The sequence below is a fragment of the Vombatus ursinus genome, unplaced genomic scaffold, assembly GCF_900497805.2.
Source record: "Vombatus ursinus unplaced genomic scaffold, bare-nosed wombat genome assembly UNPS02014779.1, whole genome shotgun sequence".
NCBI lineage: Eukaryota > Metazoa > Chordata > Mammalia > Diprotodontia > Vombatidae > Vombatus > Vombatus ursinus.
This window is the reverse complement of record NW_020954557.1, coordinates 49,179,327-49,200,669: the sequence shown is the minus strand read 5'-3', so window position 1 is coordinate 49,200,669 and position 21,343 is coordinate 49,179,327. Positions and strand designations below refer to the sequence as shown.

Sequence of the window (21,343 nt, the reverse complement as noted above, 5' to 3'; positions counted from 1 at the left end):
ACCTTTTCATCTGTTACTTTTCCCTAACACCAAAATGCTTCCCTGTAGTGCTTCATAGTAAGTCTTTTTCAATCATCTAGAAGATCAATGTGCTGTTACTGGGATGCAAGAATTGAGGCTTGTTATTATTTACCTGCAAAGAGAACCCTGAAAAGCTAGAGGTAAGAATGGCAGCTTGAAACCAGAAGGAAACACTGATGAGACAAGGCACAGGCCTAGCTGCTAGGGAAGAAATGCAGCAAATGAGGTCTGCTGCACATGATACTACATAGGGATCATAGGCTTATAGATTTAGGGCTGGAAAGGACCTTGGAAGTGGGTGGTTTGACACAATTTTATTTTGTATTTGTGTAGGTTACTGCTTCTCATGACTAAAGTCTGAGGGAATCATTGATGACTGTGTAAAGATACTTACAATATAAGACAGAATTACATTTCAATATAAAGAGCAATGTTTGCATTATGCTTGTCAATTTTATTTTCTTTTGGTCCAGACCTGGGATTTCATTAGTGTAGTTTAGAATTACCACTGAGGAAACTCCCCTGGTTAAAGCAAATCAGCAACTTACAGTCTTTGAAGAGTTAGTTGCCTAGGGCAATGAAAGGTTAACAGATTTGCCCTGAGTCCCAGGCAGCAAGGTCCTCTTAAATCCAGGTCTTCCTGACTCCATTTACATACTCTACTCACTCGCTGCCTGTCATCATAAATATGGACATGAAAATAGGTAAATTATTCTCCTGCTTCCTGTAGAAAATATCTGAAATGTCAGTAGACACTACCAATGACTTCTAATTTGCAACATTATTACTGGAGGATAGGCACATTGTGTCTCAGTTGCTAACTAGCCAATTACAGCACTGCCCAGTGAATGCTGTCTGATAACAGAAGGCCTTCAATACTGTCTGGCAACTGAGATCAGAGAACTTTGATGAAAAAATGGCAACCAATATGGCCAAAGCAAGCACAACTGGTTCAGAAACAGGAATCCATTTCTTTGTTGCCAGTGAAATTACAATTGATTTTTATTGCAATGTTCATTTTTAATCCTTCAGATAAAACGAAACAAGATAAAAATACCAATGAAGTCCTTAGTTGGTATTGTTTCAACATTAATCTTCTGCCACGAGGATCTCTATCCATATTGCCTAGTCAATATTTTTATTTCAAATTTTGTAGAAAATTGTTAAGTCCCCTGGCATCATTAACTAACTACTTTCAACTTGAGACATTAACCGTAATAGCAATTACAGAGGTTAACATTAGTCCCCAAAGATAAGAATGAGAACTTTTGCTTTATTAAGTGAGTAAGAATTGAAACTCTAACCAAAATAATATTGGTTGTTGTAAAACTATGAGAAATGTTGGCGGTTTATTAAGTTACGCTCGGAGGTAAATGGAGAACCAAAGGTCAAGGATGATGTCCGGCAGATGGTATGGTAACAGAAAAGGTAAAACTACTTATTTCTTGCCTTTGCATCCATTCCATTTCCTCTCCTTCAATATCAGCAGAGGTCTACCTTCGCTGAAATGACAAGTCCAAGTCACATGAAGTCCTTTGCTTCTTTCTCCTGAACCTCATTGTCCACACTCTATCTTCTCTGTTTTATCTCTCATTTCAGAGACAGACTTCCTCTGAATGAGTTTCACCTGAAAGCTCAAACCCATTCTCTCTCATCTATTTCATTATGTAAGTCTATCAAATATACTCCCTTTCTTGTCTACTGCCTATCACACACACGCACATACGCCCTTCCCTTGATTCTGCTACCTAATGAAGCCATTGCCTTATCTCTCTCTCCTCTCCTTTACTGCTAACCTCCCAGAAAATTTAGTCTACACTCACCAAGTCCACTTCAACAACCACTCACTCGCTTCTGAACACCTTGCAAGTTGGTAGTCCTTACCCACCACTACTGAAACAGCTCTTCTCTCCAACTTTGGTCATTGCTAAATCGAATAGCTCCTTTATCTCCCCTGCCCTCATTCTCCTAGACATCTGGCATTCTCTTCTGAGGTGGGGAACCTTCGGCCTAGAGTGTGTGGCCCTTTGACTGAATCCAAACTTCACAGAACAAAAAATCCCTTAATAAAAAGATTTGTTCTGTAAAACTTAGACTCAGTCAAAAGGCTAGGCCTAAGGACCTAGAAGGCCACATGTGGCCAGGAGGCAGCAGATTCCCCACCCCTGTCCTAGATATTCTCCTTTTGCATCTGACACTATTGACTACACCACTTATTCCTGTGACCTTCTGCCTTCATTGGGCTTCTGTGACACTGCATCCTCATTCTCCTACCTGGTTAACGCTCCTAGTCTGTATCCTTGCCCAGCTTACCTCCTCCTCCTGCCCACTTATGTGGGTCTCTCCCTCCTCTCCCCAACAATGTTTTTAAGTTGTGGTGCTCTTCTCTCCTCTCCATACTCTTTCCCAGGGTAATCTCAACCACTCCTATGGTTTCAATTATTACCTCTATTAAGTTGTTCCCAAATCTCTATCCAACATCCTTAACCTCTCCCCAGAATTTCAATTCACTATTTCTATCTCCTTGTGTTTGGCTATCCTTGCTTGGATTTCCTGCTGGCATTTCAAACTCATTATGCTCAAAACTTACTTCATCTTCCCTCCAAGACCCACCCTTCTTTCCAATTTCACTATTTCACCGGACAGGAACAACATCGTCCCCATCTAAAAGCTTACAACTTTGGTATCCTCTTTGGTTGTTCCTTCTCTCCCCGTCTAATCAGCTGTCAATTACTCCATGACAATAGTTCTTGCAATCTTATATGTTCCATTCCCAGTGCAAATATCCAAATCCTATCTCCCATCAATTTCCTCATAATCCTCTCTGGTCTCATTTCCCTGTTTCTAATCTATCATTTTACCAAACCATCTTTCACACAACTATACAAGTAATTGTCCTAATGTAAATACAAGTAAATGTCCTAATCTGATCATGTCATTTGTATTTTCAAAAACCTTCACTGGACCCCACTGGCTCTTCCTCCTGGCTCTCTACAACCTACCTTTCTGGCCTTATTACATACTACTAGCTCTCTTCATAATCTCCAGATTCAAGTTTAAATAAACCAATTCTTGGTCCTCCATTCTCATCTTGCCCTCTCCTAAATTTTGTCTTTGTTGAAACCGTCGCCCATGCGTGAAATTAAATCCCTCCCTCACTGCCAACTCCTACTCTCTCTGTTTTAGACTTTTGTTTCCTCCAAGGTCCAACTCAAGTCCCTCCTCCTTCATGAAGTTTTCCACAACTACCAGAGCAGAAAGTAGTCTTACCATCCTCAAATTTCTTTTAGCAATTTACCCTAAGGCCTCCCTTTGTACTTATCATTGGTTTCTGCGTGTATGTTAAAGTCCCTTCATCTCTACCCTTCCTCCAACTCACTTCCATTAGATTATAAACTACTTGAGAGCAGAGTCTGTGTCATATTTATCTTGCTATCTTCAGTGCTTAGCAAAGTGCCCTGCAAAGGGGAGGTGATCAATATTTTCTGAAATGAGCCAAATTAACTTTAGATCCAAGAGTAGAGATTTTAAAAAGTTAATGGAAATCAAAAGCTGTGAGGAGATATGAGAGTTCTTGGCTGCCCTCAATGAATTTAAGTCACTAGGCCTGGAAGAACTATATCACAGGGTAATAAAATAAAACTTGTGGATGTAGAAGACCAGCATTTTATATAGGCAGTGTGTGAAAAATTACAGAGAAGAAAAGTGCCACAGGATTGGAGACAGGCAAATATACCAATTTTCTAAAAAAGAGGAAGGAGAATTCTTCAAATTATAGGTCAGTAAACTTGACTTCAATTCCCAGAAGAATTTTAGAACACACTATTAAAAGAACAGTTTATGAGCACTTAGAAGGGGAATAGGTAAATATTAGAAGCCAGCAAGGATAATGTCAGATTAAATTCATTTCCTTTTTCACAAAATAACTAGACTGGTAAATCAAAGTAATGTCAGAGGCATAGTATACCTGGATTTTAATCAGGACACCCTGGTAGACAAGATGGACAGATATGGACTCAATAGAGATAGTAGAGTTAGATAGATTTGGACCGTACTGAATGATTAAATCTAAACAATGGTGATCAAAGTCAACCCTAGACCGCAGTCTCTAAGGAATGTCTCAAGGACAGATCCTTATTTTAATTGGTTCAATGATTTTATCAGTTACTTGGATGGTGACATATTTTTCAAATCTATATAGAGGCATGAAGTTGTGAAGTCAAACACACTGGAAAACAGAATTAGTATCCAGAAAGATCTCAACTGGCTAGACCAATGGGCCAAATCTAAGAGAGCTCCTGGCATTGTGGCTTAGTGAAAAAGGCACTGGAATTGGAAGGTCTGAAAGTATTAGTTTAATTTGTTACTTTTCCACTGAGTACTCATATGACCTTGGGCAAGTCACTTACTCAATCTCTCTTAAGTTGCCTCGTCTTTAGAATGAATGCATTACAGGGGTCAAGGAATGTCCAAACAAGCTGTCTTGCATGTCTATAAGGGGATACATACTTCTCTTTCCACAGTACAACTCTGCCTCTCTAACTGGGAATGGATAGTATGAAGAACAGAAGACTTAGAGAGAACAGCATATTTGCCTCTATGTATATGAAAGGCTACCATGTATGGAAAAAGAATTACTTTTGTTTTATTTGACTCTAACATAAGAATGGATAAAAGCTACAAAGAGAGGGAGTTCAGCTTGGTTTAGGGAAAAAATTCCAAACAGTAAGAGCTAATCAAGACTGGAGTGATGTCCAGGGAAGTAGAAAGGTTTCTATCACTGAGGCTGGGTGGCCATTTCTTGGGAATGTTTAGGAGGGACCAGACTAGATGATCTCCAAGGTGTCCTTAGATTTTGGGATTCCCTAAACATTGACTGATACACATTACTTTATTTAATCACTTAAAATATTTTTATTTTGCAAAGCAACTGGGACAGCTTGGACAGTACTCAAAATTTGCCTAGAATATGAAAATTCTATTCAGCTTAAAGACAGACATTAGGCCTACTCGTATTTACTAACATCTAAAGCAAATAAAACATTTTCCATCAATTTCTTACAATACAGATTTCCACAAAAGCACAACAGTGAAGGTAAAATCAAAGTAAGTTATATTTCTCAGTAGAGTAGTTGTCTGTTGCTAGGTTCTTATTAGGTTTTCTGTATAATTCTCATTAGGTCCATCCTGCTTTCTTTTAAGCTCTATTCCAACATTATCAATACCTATTTCCAGGGGTGAGCTAATATATACAGTCTCATATATTTTATTATATATGTTCACATACACAGTATACAGTATAGCACTGAGCCACTGAGACTCAAGTGGGCAAAAGGATTTTGGTTTGGAATTACTATAGTAATACAAAATTCCTTTATTGGGAAGAAAAAACTTTGAAACAGTAATTTATTAACCCCAAACCAGTAATCAATTTCTGAAATGCGCTTCTGGGCAATAAAAGAATAATTTCAATAAAACCTACCTCTTCCTGGAGTAAACTCAAATCGTATGTCATTAAGTTCCTTTCTGGAGTTCCTGAAATACATTACACACAACACATTAAAATCTAATGAAGCGATGCTTAATCAAACTAAATGTATTCCAATTTTTATACAAGTTGATGTTAATATGCAAACAGCATTTTACAGTTCAATGCTGCAGTATTTCCTGGACTCAAAGACATATATATTAAGACATAAATAAAGGAAAGGATTTAAGGAATTGAACAGCATTTGCCTAATAGTAATACTCACCTCACAAAACTAATTGTAATATTTATATTTTAAAAATTTGCGCCATGTTGGTAACATCAAATAGAACTTGATAACTGAAATTCTCAACATCTTGTTAAATTGCCCTGTTTTATATACATTTATCCCAATCAATCAAATGCTATTTGCTTCCTTAATTCTGTCCATAATTTCCAAGGCATAGTCTACTTTTATCAAATCACATATGAGCAAGCAACAAAAATGTGTAGGAGTGTGTTTAACTACTAGGATAGGGCTTTGGACTCATGATTTCACTGGCACAGGGAATTCCCAAATGAGGAAACTCCCTCTACTAATGTAGGTTGGCACTTTGTCTCTAAAACATAGTCCTAGAAAGTTGCTTCCATTTACAATAACACCACATATTAAAGCACTGCTTTACTGTTTACTCTGGCTTTCACCTTTATCATCTCATTTTAGCCTCATGATAACCTTTTCAGATAAAGATGGTTGAATTCTGGAATAGTTGAATCCAAAATCAATATCTTGGTAGATGGCAACTGGTGGAATTGGAACCTGAGTCTTCTAAATCCAAAGCTCTTCATACCACACCAAAGTCCTAACATTATAATCATATAAAGGAGAAAAAAAATTAAGATATGAATTACGTTGCTAAAGAAAACATTGCAACGGAGAGGCCCCTGAAGAAGCCCTATGATGAGCTATTACCTACTGAAAATTCTAAAGTTCATGTAATCCAATATTAAGGGGCCATAGCAGCTAATGAACTTATAGTCTTATGCTTTTATGGGGAAAAAGGGAAAATGTGTGATTTCATTGAGAAAGGTCATTCCTGATAAGGAAATTATCTCTACCAATAAAAAATTGCTCCTGCTTTGCAACTTATGGTCCAGGGCACTGAGAGGTTATGGGACTTGCTAGGATCACACAGACAATCTTCATAAAGATTAAATAAGAGGGGGGTTGAATAGTAAATACCCATTTAAAATTTACAAAAAGTTGAAGAAATGGAACAATAACACTGAATACATGAAAAGTTTTTCAACTTATGTTAATGTTAAGTAGTGAAGGCATGAATATGTATGTATATGTACACACACACATTTACACACACACGATTTGGAAAATATTTCTTTTTGACTATATGCTATTATAGGGCATACCAGTATAAGGCACATTGAATGAATGCAACAAAGAACTAATAAAAAAAGGCACAATTTGAAAAATTGCAATGGAAAAGCTAGACCAAACAGTAATTACTAAAGGAAGAAAATATATTAGACTGAATCACTGAACTGTTAAATCATCTGACCAAAACCTACATGGAAGGAATATCTGAATACTGCTGTACTTGAATCACCCTGCCTTTCCTTTTATTACAGTTAAGCTCTACATTGGTGCTGCATCCTGTTTTCAAGGTGATGCTGGGTTCCCAGGTGATGCCAGAGCAGTGCAAACTCAAGCAGGACCTATCAAGCTGGAAGGGTTTCTGTGTGGCCATGCCTATAGAGGCTACTATCTGAAAACCAGCTTGAGGTAAGAGGAGGCCCATTTTTGGCCACAGCAACTCATGAAGACAATTGTGACTTGTGTTGGGGAACAAAGTACCTAAACCCACAAAAACAAAACTTGAAGAAAAAAAAAACAAAAACACATTTAAGTATGTTTCACTTACTATGTGAAAAAAAAAATTAAGTACCCTTTAGGATATGAAATTCTCTACCCTAGAGTTTCCCAAACTAGGTTCATGGGCTCATAGCTTTAGGATCAGAAGGGATCCATTTTCCAATGCACTCATTTTATAGTTCAAGAAACAAGCCCAGAGAAATTATACAACTACAAATCACTTTTAAGACTGAAATATATTGATGGATCCCATAAATGCTGGAGTGCAAAAGAGAGGCATGAAAGATAGACTTGTTGGATGACAAGAGGACAGGCAAAATTTTGGAGTAAAGTAGGTGAACTTAAGGGTAATTCATTTTCACATGAAGATTTCTGTTGTTTAGTCGTGTTCGACTCCTTGTGAAACTGCAGACCATACTTTTCATGGGATTTTATTGGCAAATATAATGGACTAGTTTGCCATTTCCTACTCTAGTGGATTAAGGCAAACAGAGGTTAAGTGACTTGTATAGGGTCATACAGTTACTGAGTATCTGAGGCCACATTTGAACTCAGGTTTTTCTGACTCCAGACACAGCACTGCAGAGCTACTAGCTGCCTCTTTATATGAACATAATTCCCTATTTAATATTTTAGAGGGGAAAACATCTCTAGCATCAACATTTTCTGATGTAATTTCTATTCACACCTATAAGACCCAGACACTGCTATTTAAATTAGCTACTGTTCATGTTACCAAGGCTGTTTAGTCATTCCTTTATGAATCCAAACCTAAAATATTCTCTTCCTTTGAAAAGATCACAATGATGGATTGTTAGCAGTAGACTTGTCCCATCAAGATGAAATATAGTTGGAGAACCGCCTAATTGGATCTGACTACCGAAGGTCATTCTTTTATAAAGAATTAATCTCTTCAATCTCATCCTTAACACCTTTAATTGAAAGTACATTTACTTTAATTGATATGGCACAGGATACTCTTGATTTCAAGGAAACTGAAGATTTACATGGTTTAAGGCCTGAAATTATGTCAATGAAATTTTATGAAGGCAGTTTTAAAGAAAAAATAGTCAAATTTCAAAACACAGGCTTTTTTAAAGGTAAATAAAGCCTTTAGGTGAAATCAACTTGCTCCTATTACCAAAATGCCACAAAATCCCAAGGGACAATAGTTAACTCACTACATATACATCAATAAAGAAGACACCTCTTTCTGACATGGAAACACAGAGCCCTTCTGTCAACAGCTAGAATGGCAGGGGTGCTGTATTTGGAGTCAGAGGACCTACACGCAAATTTAAAGCAAGTCACTTAACCACTCTGGTGCTCAGTTTATTCACTCTTTGAAGAACTTTAATCTAAGGTCTCTTGCAACCCTAACTACTCCTGTGAAGTGAGATTTCTCTGCTTTGACCCACTGGCCTGGAATGTGAAAGAAATTAAGCTGGGCCTAAAGAAATCACGTCACAACAGCTTCTAACAAAAAAGCAAGTACCATCCACAGCACTGGGACTGAATGAATGATAGGATGCCATGGTTCTGTGACAACAAACAGAATACTGAGATATCCCTGCTAAGTGTGGGAAAAGGCTGATGACAGTCAGCATTGTAGAGTAGATAGAGCTCTGGACTTCTGAGCCAGGAAGACCTGGCTTCAGAAGTGCTTTAGACTCTTATTATCTGTGAGACCCCGGGCAAGTCATTGACCTCTATGCCTCAGATTCCTCATCTGCAGGATGAGAGGATGGACTAGATAGCTTCGAAAGTCCTTCCCAGTTTTAAATCTATGATCTCATGAAAATTTCTAATTAAGTTTTCAGGTTGCAGGAATTTCCTTTAAAAAAAAAATCATATAACAAGGATTCAAGAAAAAATAGCTTCCATTCATATAATACTTTCTACAATGCTTTATGCTAAGACTTTTTTTTTTTAATTCAGTAAGATTCAGTGAATGTTCCTCAAAAGTAGCCAGTTGATGAACTAAATTCACTATTTAACTCAGGGAAAATGTAATGACAGGTAAAAAAAAATTAAGTACCCCTTTATGCTTTTTTGCATTTTATTCTGAAAAAATAAAAAAAAGTTATATTACCTACAAAACATTTAAGTTCTCACAGAATGAATATAAAGAGTCTCAATATAAAAGTCCTAGGGGGAAAAAATTCTTAAAACACTACCATTTGCAACTTGTTGTACCTATCTGAGTTTAAGGCTAGAGAAGAAGCCAAAAATGAAAAAAAAAAAAAAAAAAAAAAAAAAAAAGCATTCCCTACTCTGGCCTCCATCTATGTAATGTGAGTGCAGCCAGCTAGATCCAGCCAAACTTCTCTTTAGAACTGATAGTTACCACGTGCCAGTCACACCTTTGACCACACCCTTGCAGAGAGCTTTTCCTGCTTGTGGAGCAGGGAGAAGAGAGAAAAGAGATGACAGGGAAAAGGAAGAAAAACCCTACCGTCAGTTTAGTTCTGTCATTTGGGACATTTATTTAAAATTACTAATAAATCAAAGGCCAATAGTTACATGCATATAATAAACACATTGAAAACATACAGGCATGTTCTGAGGATTCTGGTGGGTTTGAGTTCTAGCTCTGCCACTAATTACTACCATAACTTTTCTGGGTTTCTAGGATTCAAAAAATATATACAACCATTCCATGAAATAAGATGGAGCTTCTACATTTCTAACATAAAAGAATTAGGAGTATGTTATGTGAATAGGAATAGGAATAATGTTATATGATTTCTAACACACACACAAAAAAGGGATTCTTCAGGTCTCGTTCTCCTTCAAAAAGCAAGTGCTATAAGAAATAGAGGAAATACAAAAAAATCACCAAACCTCAGCAATGGAAGGGGCCTCAAAGACAAATTAGTTCAATGCCATCATTTTCTAGAAGAGAAAACTGACTTCGATAGAAGTGCAGTTCTAAGTAGTGGAAGAACAGGAAGTAGAACCCAGGTTTCCTGAATTCCAAATTTAAACAATTTAGAATCTAATATCTGGGAAAGGCCAGAAACTTGAGTAAAAATATCTTTTAATAAATATCATCAATAAGCAAGTTGAATCACCCAGCCTCTATTCAAAGACCTCAGGTGATGGGAAACTATCTACCAAAGCACTATGGTCCCCTTTTGGCCAACTCAGATTGTTAAGAGTTGCTATAATTTCCCCTTCCCACTCCCTTTTATATTGAGGCAAAATTTACCTCTATGCAACTTTCACCCACTGTCCCATGTTCTACCTTTTGGAGCCAAACAAATCTCACTTTTACAGGATGAATTCAGTCATAGTTCAGGATAATGATATTATTCCTCTCCTCTTTTCCAGTCTTTTTAGTTATTTTTTCTTTTTTTTAAAATTAATTTATTTTTAGTTTTCAACAAGATTTTGAGTTCCAAATTTTCTCCCCATGTTGCCCCTCACCCCACCCCAAGATGGCGTACATTCTGAATACCTCTTTCCCTAATCTGCCCTCCCTTCTATCACTGCCCCCCTTCCCTTATCCCCTTCCCCTTCTATTTTCCTATAAGGCAAGATAGATTTCTATACTCAATTGCCTGTATATCTTATTTCCCAGCTGCATGCAAAAACAATTTTTAACGTTTGTTTTTAAAACTCTGGGTTCCAAATTCTCTCCCTTCCTCCCTCCCTCCCCACTCACCCTCATTGAGATGGCAAGCAACTCAATACAGGTTATACATGTGCAGTCATATAAAACACTTCCATAGTAGTCATGTTGTAAAAAACTAACTATGTTTCCCTTCATCCTATCCTACCCCCCATATATTCTATTCTCTCTTTTGACCCTTTCCCTCCTCAAAAGTGTTTGCTTCTGATTACCCTCTCCCCCAATCTGCCTTTTCTCCAGTCTTAATTAACATCTTTAACATATAAAATCCCTTTAAACAACCATCTATGGTTTCTAGTTCCCCACATTGTCTTGGTGGCCATCCTTTGGACACATTCCAACTTGTTATTGTCTTCCTGAAAATTCAGTGCCAAGGATTGAACAGAAGACTATGATTTGACTATCACTTCCCTCATTCTGCATTCTCATCTATTAGTATAGCCCTAGACCACATCAATTTCTATTGACTGAACTGGGCTTGTAGCTCACTAAAACTCTCAGCTTTCTTTCTTTCTGTTTTTCTTTCTTTCCTTCCTTCCTCCCTCCTTCCTCTCACACCCACACACCCTACTGCTATTTTGATGTGTGACTCCTTCTACTATACTGTGATGTTTCTTTTATTATTACATTTGGTTCATCATTCTGGCCTGTAATTTAATAATCATCATTTAAGATCATCAGTCTACCATCAAGAATTCTAGAAGAACCAACTTCCTATGAATCATAGATTTGATAAACATGTCTATTATGAGTGTTGAAAAGGACAAAGAATACATCTGTGGGCAACTCAACTATATACCCCTTTCCAGGATGCCACTGATCCATAAACCTCTATCCTTTGTGTCTACTCATTCAACCCCTCTTATTCTATGATCATTACACTAGATCTCCTCATCAACCAATCCCTATCACCTCCTACCCCACACAATTTTCTTGCCAGAATGCAGCAAAATGAATATCATTAATTTGGACATTATCAGTTTATGGAATGCTAACTGAACTCTCATCACAGTTATCCTTCTAAGAATATCTACTATTTACATTGAAAGTATTTATAACAGAATAAAGTATGGCATAGTGAAAAGAGTGTTAAGAGTTGGAGTCAAGAGGTCTTTATTAAGTGCCTACTGTGTGCTAGGCACTATGTCAAGTGCTGGGGATAAAAAGAAAGGCAAAAAAGAGATTCCCTGCTCTCAAGTAGCTCGCAGTATAACAAGGGAGATAACATGCAAACAATTATGCATAAACAAGATACATATTGGAGATATTCAACAGAGGGAAGGCATTTAGCATTTATATCATGGGGATCAAAAAAGGCCTTCGTGAAGATGAGATTTTTTCTGAGACTTGAAGCAAGCCTGGAAGTCAGGAAGCACAGATGAGGAAACATGAAGAAAACCAATGCAAATTCAGTGAACTGGGAGATGGTGTGTCTTGGGAGAGGAATGGCAAGAGGGCCAGTGTCACCAGACTGCAGAGCAAGTGGAGATAAGTAAGATGTATGAAGACTGGAAAGGCAGAAGGGGGTCAGAGAGTAAAGATCCTGAAAGGCCAGAGGATTTTTTTATTTGATCCTGGAGATGACAGGGAGCCACTCGAGTTTACTACAGAAGGCAGGGTGGCAGAACAGACCCTGGACCCCTCTTACCTCACTTTCCTAAATATTTCCAAAACAGCAGCACCTTTATCGCAGGAGTGTTGTGAGCATCAAAGTACGTAATGTACATGAAAGACTAGGAACTTAAACCTTAGAGTACTACTTAAATGCTATAATTACTATTTTCTGAATAATCTTTCTTCATGCATTGGGGATACAAAAGCCAAACAGTCCCTGCCCTCAAGGAGTTTACACTCTGCTAGGAGATTGGGGAAAGAAAATCATCCAATTCAATAATATAAAATGCTAAGAGTAGATGGAATTTTATCTTCAAATGTTTTCCAATCCATCCTATTTGTTGGAAGAGACATAGATAGAAATGAATTTAATTGCAAAGGTACTTTTTTTCCCCAATGAATAAGTCAATTGACTTGGAAAATTAATATCAATAGAATGGGCTTTTGTAGTCAATTATTCTTCTCTTCAGCAAGTTAACAGTAAGCAGACTCATATATCTGTATCTTTCGGCATGAAGTCCTCCCAAGGGGAAAGTAAATCTTACAATCAGGCAAGCACTCTCAGCTACAACTCAAAACTATTATCACTTAAGAAACATAAAGGAGAAAAAATTCAGAGGCAGAAAAGTCAAAATGTGTATAAAAACAAAAGTAAGTGAAAAATCAGATTTCTTCTGATAAGTGTGATATATTAAAATAATCCAAGAAAAAGTAAGTGTCCTAAGCATGGGTCTTCAATTAAGGGCAAATCAAGTTAAAAGTAATTTATTAAATATCCACCATATGCCCTGCAAAGCAGGAGGACAAAAAGTATAAAACATGTTCTTTGCCTTCAAAGAAATGGCCATCTGTTAGAGGAAGCACAACTTACAGGCAAAAAAAATTAGAGAAGAATACAGCTTACAATTAAGTTCTGAACTACATGGTACAGTCAATATGTATCATAAGTATTCAGAGACTGGGGATCAATATGGGCTGGAGGCTGTGACTTTAAAACATATAAAGGTGCAGAAAGGGGAAACATTAGAGCCCGCTGAACAAGAGGCCTTGGGCCCTCCTGTGTGAAGACCTGTCTTTCCTGAGAATGGGAGAAGCCCAGAGATCACTCAGTATGATCTTTTGTCCTCAGCACTCTGGGAGCTGCCCACCTGGTTGGTCTCACAGGGATCTTTTAGAACAATGACTGGACCAGGTCTCCAGATGCAGAGCAAAGCTGGCTCAAAGTCCAGAAAATACAAGAATAGGGGCAACCAAGTGCTAAGGTCCACATCAGGCCACTCAGCAACTGACTTGCTGCCCACAAGTCCAACCTTAGATGTGGGTGAAAGTCAAGTAATTACAGGCAGATTCATACTATTACCTTCAAAAAACAGTATCTGGTGCAGCATATGATTAATGAGCTAGGTCCCGCAACTGGGGGTCTTGAGCATATTTGTGAATCTTAGCTTTACACACCAGTTAAGAACATTTTCATCTAGGACTACAATACTGGGAGCAGGTTTCAGTAGTGCAATAAATTCCACAGACCATGAGAACAACAAGAACTCCTCAGCTCTGTATCCTGTGGGGAACAGCCTTGGCTTTATGTGATTTTACACATCTGTCAGCCCAAGTTGAAGATCCAAATGCAGACTCCTGCATATGGGAATCACCATGGGAATCTGTGATGCTCCATGGACTATAGCTGCCTATGAATAGATTATATTTTGCATAAAAAGTTTTCATCACACAAGGCTACAGTATTTACAGTCTATGAAAGTATCATTCATGCTGAAATGGTGTAAAACGAGTTACCAACATAAACCATTCTTTGTTTTTTAAGTAAAGTGCTCTGAACATCATAGGCGGCATTTCTGTGTGGGATACTACAGGTTATGCCCATCCTACAGCTTCTATGTTAACCTTGAGCTGTGAGGGAAATTAGGCCTTCTGAGAAGCAGTGATGAGAAAACAGTACTCCTTCCATTCCAAACATGGGAAACTGTGTGTGCTAAGTTAGGGACGTGGGATATGAAAGTTTGGCTAAATTACAAAGAGCATGAAGGGGAGTGATGTATAAAGAGCTAGGAAAGGCAGGTTGGGGCCCATCTGTAAAGGGCCTTAAATACCCAAGAGATAGGCTTACATTTCAGTTTGGAGGTAAGGGAACCACCAGAGTTTATTCAATGGGGAGTGATCTAGTCCACAACATCCTACAGCTACTAAATGAACTGCAAAGTTCGTCCCATAATCATGGAGCAGTACTTCCTCTACTGTCTTCTTGCTTTATTTGAAACTGAAAAATTAGTAGAAGTACAATATTTACTCCTTGGGCCCAAACCAAACTTGCTCTTCATCTCTGGAGCACAAATATATTGCACTGGGACTAAAATGTTCAAGGGAGATAAATCATTTGTAGTAGAAACCATGTAAGCCTCACTGGAAATTTCTATGCACCAACAGGAAGCCACAGAAATAAGAACTTCGTGTTAACACCAAACTTACTTCTCAGTGGTACACCCCATAAGAAACCAAGGCCTGCATTAATTTTCAAGTGATGTCATCACTAGTGAGCAGATAAGCTGCTCATCTTTACCTGCATATTCTTAGAACTACTGTCCATGTTGACACGAGACTATTTTTGTAATTAAATAATGCAACTGGCCTCCATGCACAATGGGACCAGTCTCATTACTTTATAGCCATCTCCAGTCCTGACAATACTGTTGGGCAACGTCCATGCCCATTGACATAACTATGCCTCCAAGTGTCAGGCATGTCAGACATGATGTGGGGGTGATGTGTAATTACTATCCAAGAACAAATAAAGAAAAATACCCCAACCCACCCCTACCAAACCCTACACAATCTGATCTGTCTAATCTCCATCTCCCAATCTGTTGACCTCTGACAAATTCTCCCTATTACATTAACCTCTGGACCTTTGCATACAGATACAGAAAAGAGGCAAGCCTATGGAAAAGGAAAAAAATAGAAATTATTGCTGAATCAGCTTCCTGCTAATAGAGGAAAATAAATCTCACACTGCCATTATTCTTTCTAGTAAGGTGACAGATCTGCAGTCTGGTAATACGGTTGTCTTTTACGGAGGAAGTTTTCAGACTACAAGGCCAAGAAATACCTTTTCAAAATGATTCACAGAACAGGCTGAACTTATTCTGACCACGCACACAGGCTTGGGGAAAAATTACGTGACTAATGATTTGGGTCAAAGATTTGAAAGATTCAGTTGACAAAAATGATTAAGCTGTTTATCTAACACTGGGTACAGAAACGAATATTCATGAGATAGCTTTAAAAAGTATAAGAGTAAACAATTTGGCAGCATCTTGAATAAATCCACAGCTTTCTGTAGGGTTGAGCTCGGAGTAGTTCAATTTGAGGGAAAAGAATACTCTTACTCCAGCGTCATATTACTGGGTACTAAAAATAAAGACACACTTGTCAAAGCACGTAGACACGGCACTGACAGGCACTGTGTCATTATGTAGATAGCTGAGGGAGAGTATTAGAGGATAGGGGGCATTTAGGTTACTAAGGAGATCTCTGGGTACCCTGGATGAAGGCGATGGAACCAAGATGAAACAAGAATGAATCTGAGAATGTGGAGCTAAGATTAACTTGTTGAAATTATTAGTTAGTAGGAAAGGAGGAAAGAAACAAACATCTATCAAAATGCTTACTATGTGCCAGGCACTGTGCTAAGCACTTTACAAATATAATCTCATTTAACCCTCACAACCTCCCTTGGGAGGTAGGTGTTATCTATTATCATCAATTATCTCCTTTTTACAGATGAAGCAGACAGTGTAAATTTTAGTAAATTGCCCAGGGTCACACAGCTACTAATATCTGAGGCAGAATCTGAACTCAGGTCTTCTTGACTCCAGAGCATGTGCTCTATCCACCTAGCTGCCAAAGTTATTCCTCACAAGGACTGTTAATGTTTAAAATAAGTTACAAGTTCAAATCTGGCCTCAGACACTTCACAGTTACTAGCTGTGTGACCCTGGGCAAGTCACTTAACCCCGACTGTCTCACCCCCCCCAAAAAAAAGAAAAGAAAAAAGAAAAAGAAAAAAAGAAAAGAAAAAAGGAGTGACAGTACACCAAGCAGGCAAACATTAAAATAAATTATGAACTGGCTTTTAGCTAAAATATAGGCTGTGTACAGAACAGTAATGAGTGTTGCATTTGCAAGAGGACTTGAGCTCAAGTTCTGACTCTGATCATTAAATATCTAGGTGACCCTGTAAAAGTCATTCAATCTCTCTAGGCCTCAGTTTCTTCCTCTGTAAAATGAGAGTTATGGACTAGATGACTACTAGCTCCAAGGTCCCTTTCAGCTTTAAATGTATGATCCTATGCCAAACAGTTCTTGGTGTCTTATATCTGGCTTAACATTTGGATGTGACGATGAAATTGTAAATCAGGACTAGCTTTGAAGTCATTATTACCTTTATCGGCCAAATTCAAAGAGAATATGAAAGTTCTCCTGCCCATTCTACCCCTCTAAATCTTTCCTTTACAGATTAACATTTAATAACTTTGCTTTGTTGTAGTAAAGTCATTAGAGAGATTAGGAAGTAAACTAAGAAATAACAACATTAACAAAAAAAAAAAAAAAAAAAAAAAGAACGTTGCCCAGCAGACTCTTAGTAAAAGGTTTGAGTTGAATTAAATTCAGTGCATACTGATATTCACTTGAGAGAATGGTGAAGATCCCAAAAAACGTACCTTTGTAACATTTTACCACGTATTTTGGCAATTAGTTTGTGCCAAGACAAAATATATAGATATCATCCACATTATCTACACCAAACTATGAAAGACATCTTTGAACTTAGAAATACTTAGAGAAATAGTGCTACAAGTTCAGAATTCTATCACAATGATGATCATCACTGCTGTTATTACATTCAGAAAGGCTGTAGGCTAGCAGTGACTACACAGAAGACATTTCAGGATCTTGCTATATTTTGAACATTAAAAAAGCATTTGGATTACCAGCGGAACAGTAGGTACCAATTTAACTATGTACTTTTCCAGAGCATAAGGAGAATCTTACTCTCAGTCAAATGTACCATACTCACTTATGTTCAGACCCCAGTCTATTGACCTCCTTCAGCCTGTTGAAGTGCTCACTGACAAAACATCTTTAAATGACTTGAAAGAGCTTTTTACAAACCAGTATCTGTCTCTAGCTGCCAAAGAGTTGTGTAATTGAAAATCCTGAATGATCAAAGTTATACATGAGTGATCCACACTCAGTCTGGAAGTCTTCTGTATCCAGAGTGCCTTATTGATGTTTTTGGTTGGTCAACTGAGCTTTCTCAAAAGCGAGAATCAAGAATGCACATGCTCAAACCCTTGCCTACTCCTGGAACAAGGATAACATAGCTACTGCCTATGAACGTCCATTTTAGCCTCTCCTACTGACCCTGATCACTTCTGTTTCCTGACAGGTGCTCGCTTGAAGGCTTTTAAAATTAGTCATTAAGAACAAAGCTATTATTATTATTCTTTTAATTCTGAGACAAAGTTACAAGTGGTTCTCAGAAATGTATGAGATGACATAATTTGTTATATTTGAGGGGGAGGGATGATTTTTCCATGCCTCTCATCATAAAATATTGGTGAAGATATGTGATAAAAAACAAACTCCTCAAATTCCAAACTACATGTATTATAAGTAGTTCAGTTAATTTAAATGTGATAAAATATACAGGAGGGATTTAACACTACTATAATTCTATATGTATTAAAATGTGGTAAATGCTTCAAAATACTATGTCTGATTAATTCAAGAGATGTATATAGAGCACATATTACGTATATTACACTTCTAGGCATTGTGAGAGACAAGAGATAAATATGACACAGTCCCTTCCCATATGGGGATTAATATTTTATGAGGAAGATAAAAGAGTATACAAATAATTAATAAAATACAAGAATCCATTAGTGCCAAAAAGATAAGTATGAAGTTGATGGGTTTTTTTTGGGGGGGGGGTTAAGAGGATTCATACATAACTTGCAGGTGGGATTCTAGGAAGAATTCATGCAGGATGAGGCACATGAAGGATATGTTTGATTTTGACAAACAGAAATGGAAGAAATGGAGTACAAAGTCAAATGGATGGTACATATCGCTAGCTGATGGCTAAGCCAATACTAGAACTCAGGCTTCTTAACTCACATTTGAGTGGTCTTTTTATCTGGCAACTACGGAACAATGAAAGTTAAGGCTGAAGTGATCATTAAGGACTTGAAAAGTCAAGCTAAATTTAGACTGCATTCAACACGTAAAAGGGAGCCAACAGAGATTTTTTTGGGGGGGATAAGGATAATATGATAAAAAACACATTTGGGGAAAATTAATCTACAAGTGGCATGAAAGTAGACTAGGGCAGTAAGGTTCTTTTAAAAAGTAAGCTTCTTTTAAAAAAAGAGGCTATGGCAATAATCTAAACATGAAGTAATGAGAGCCAGTAAAGATAAGAAGGTTCAGAAGAATGTGAGACATATTGCAGAGTTGGAAATCATTGGTGCTTTATATGCGATGGGAAAAGGGAATAGAAGAAGTAAAAAATGCAATAAAAAATAAAAGGGTTTGAACCTGGATCATGGAAGAGAATGGTGTCACCATTAATAATAGTAGAGAAACCAGGATGTGCTGGGTTGGTGTTTTTCCTTTGTGGAGGATGAGACAAGAGAATCAGCCTGATTTGGGATAGGCTAACGTTGAGTTACCAGGAAACCACCTGGGTGAAAATGTCTAGTGGGTAGTTGGAAAAATGGGACAGGTAGTCAGGGATGTAAGTATATATGTATATTTACATGTATTTGAGATTCATCTACAGAGATAGTGAAATATAAGGAAAATAATAAAGATGACCAAAGATTATAGCGATGACCCTAACTTAAGTCAACTAACTTCTCACAGAATCAGAAAAATCTCTAAGATTATCATTTGCAAAACCGCTACCCATCTCCTTCGGTAGAAGACATATATTCTTTACCAATGAAGGAGTTCCTAATACTGGATGAAAATGCAGACAAAAGTCCAGACCAAAATAAAATAAAATAAAAATAAAATAAAATAAAAGGGCTACTAACTATATATCTACAATAAAAAGAGCAATAGAAAACCTCAAATCATAAATAATATTTTTCTTTCTGATTAAGTCATGCTATACCTGCTACTAAATTTTAAAGAAAAAATATGTGCACATACACACACTCCTTCTCCTCCTCCCCCCAAACTCATATCCAGAGCAAACATATATGCTTGCTATAAATTCCACTTGCTGGGATGACAGAAAAAGTGGAATTGTAGATCTCATTTAAGTCAAGTCAAAAGAAGTGTCACACCCACAGGCAGACCTTAGCAGAAGATCTAGGCCACTGCTCAAGCAATGACTTTTTTCAAATGACTCCCTGGGTTTTTGTCTTGAAATGTACTGCAAGCTCATACTATTTTATAAAGATTTGGAATTCTCATATAAGATTTCATATTGTAAGTATTTTCAACAAGTTCATCCTCTCAGACCTGGTTATTCAAGGAGTATTATTATTCTATATCCTCAAGGTAGAGTATCTTAATCTCCATTTTGCATTTGAGTCTTGGGTGCTTTGTTACAGCTAAGACATAAATATCTTTGGGTGAGGATTCTCCTGATATGAAGGAATTGTCTGTCGGGGGAAATTTCATAACAGAACAACATTAAAAACTACCTTTATTTGGGGGTTTAGCTATTTGACAGCAACCTCCATAAGCCTTGGAGTGTAGGGCACTTGATAAAAAATTATTATTCTGTCCTCTGGGGAGGTTTTCTTTCTTAAGAACTTTTCTCCCCTCCACAACATGTTACAGTGCAGCATTTCTATATTATCCCTTTCTTCCAGAGTTACATCCCCAAGGCAGGAGCCTCAGTAAGTACCTATAGGTAATTTTTGAGGGCTGGCAGAAAGGTCCCCAAAAAAGCTGTGGAGTACATCAGTGCTATTGTCAGTTTAATGTCAGAGAGACCCTGCTTGTAAAGTCTCTTCTCTTGCTCCTCTGACTTAATAGCTTTCTTCAGATTCAGCTTCTATGATATAGCAGGAAAATGGAATAGACGGGGGGGGGGGGGGGAATATGTCCTTCCGCTGTCATTTAGTATGCAGTTTTCATGCCAAGTCTGCTGCAATAACTCTGCTGTCCTTGAACCTGGTGGCCTACTAAATGCTTCGAAGTCAGCTTTAGGCATGATATGTCACTAAAGATCGGCTAAGTTTGATTATCAAAATGACAACCACCACCCAAAAATCTTGATGAAGTGTTGCAATAAAGTCCAGAACATATGTAGGAGACGAGACAAAAGGAAGCATAGTAGACAAGATACTGGATGTGGCGGGAGGAGGCCCTGGGTTTAAATCCTGTCTTAGGCACTTACTGGCTGTGTGACCTTGGCAAGTCACTTAGCCTCTTTATGTCTCAGTTTTCTCATTTGTAAAATGAAGGATTCAATGGTTTCTAAAGACCCTTCCTGCTCTGACTCGGTGATCCTACTGGAAAAAAATTTAGCAATGCTAAAAATGAGGGCAAAGAAAGGATTGAAGAAATTAAAAAAAAAAAAAGATTATCACAAAATGTTGAACACACATTTCCACTCCAAATTCACACACCGTTTTGGGAATCAGGGGTGGAGGGTAGGGATGTGGTAAGTGATAGG

General features: G+C 37.7%; 1 protein-coding gene across 3 annotated transcripts in view; it reads right to left on the bottom strand.

Annotated features, from left to right (window-relative positions):
- The window catches only part of STK39 (serine/threonine kinase 39), a 317,622-nt gene that overhangs the window by 51,376 nt on the left and 244,903 nt on the right, over window positions 1-21,343 (bottom strand). For all 3 annotated transcript variants that reach the window (XM_027865926.1, XM_027865927.1, XM_027865928.1), the window contains exon 15: window positions 5,504-5,556. In XM_027865926.1, the coding sequence (XP_027721727.1) occupies window positions 5,504-5,556 (53 nt within the window). The remainder of the gene's footprint in view (window positions 1-5,503; window positions 5,557-21,343) is intronic.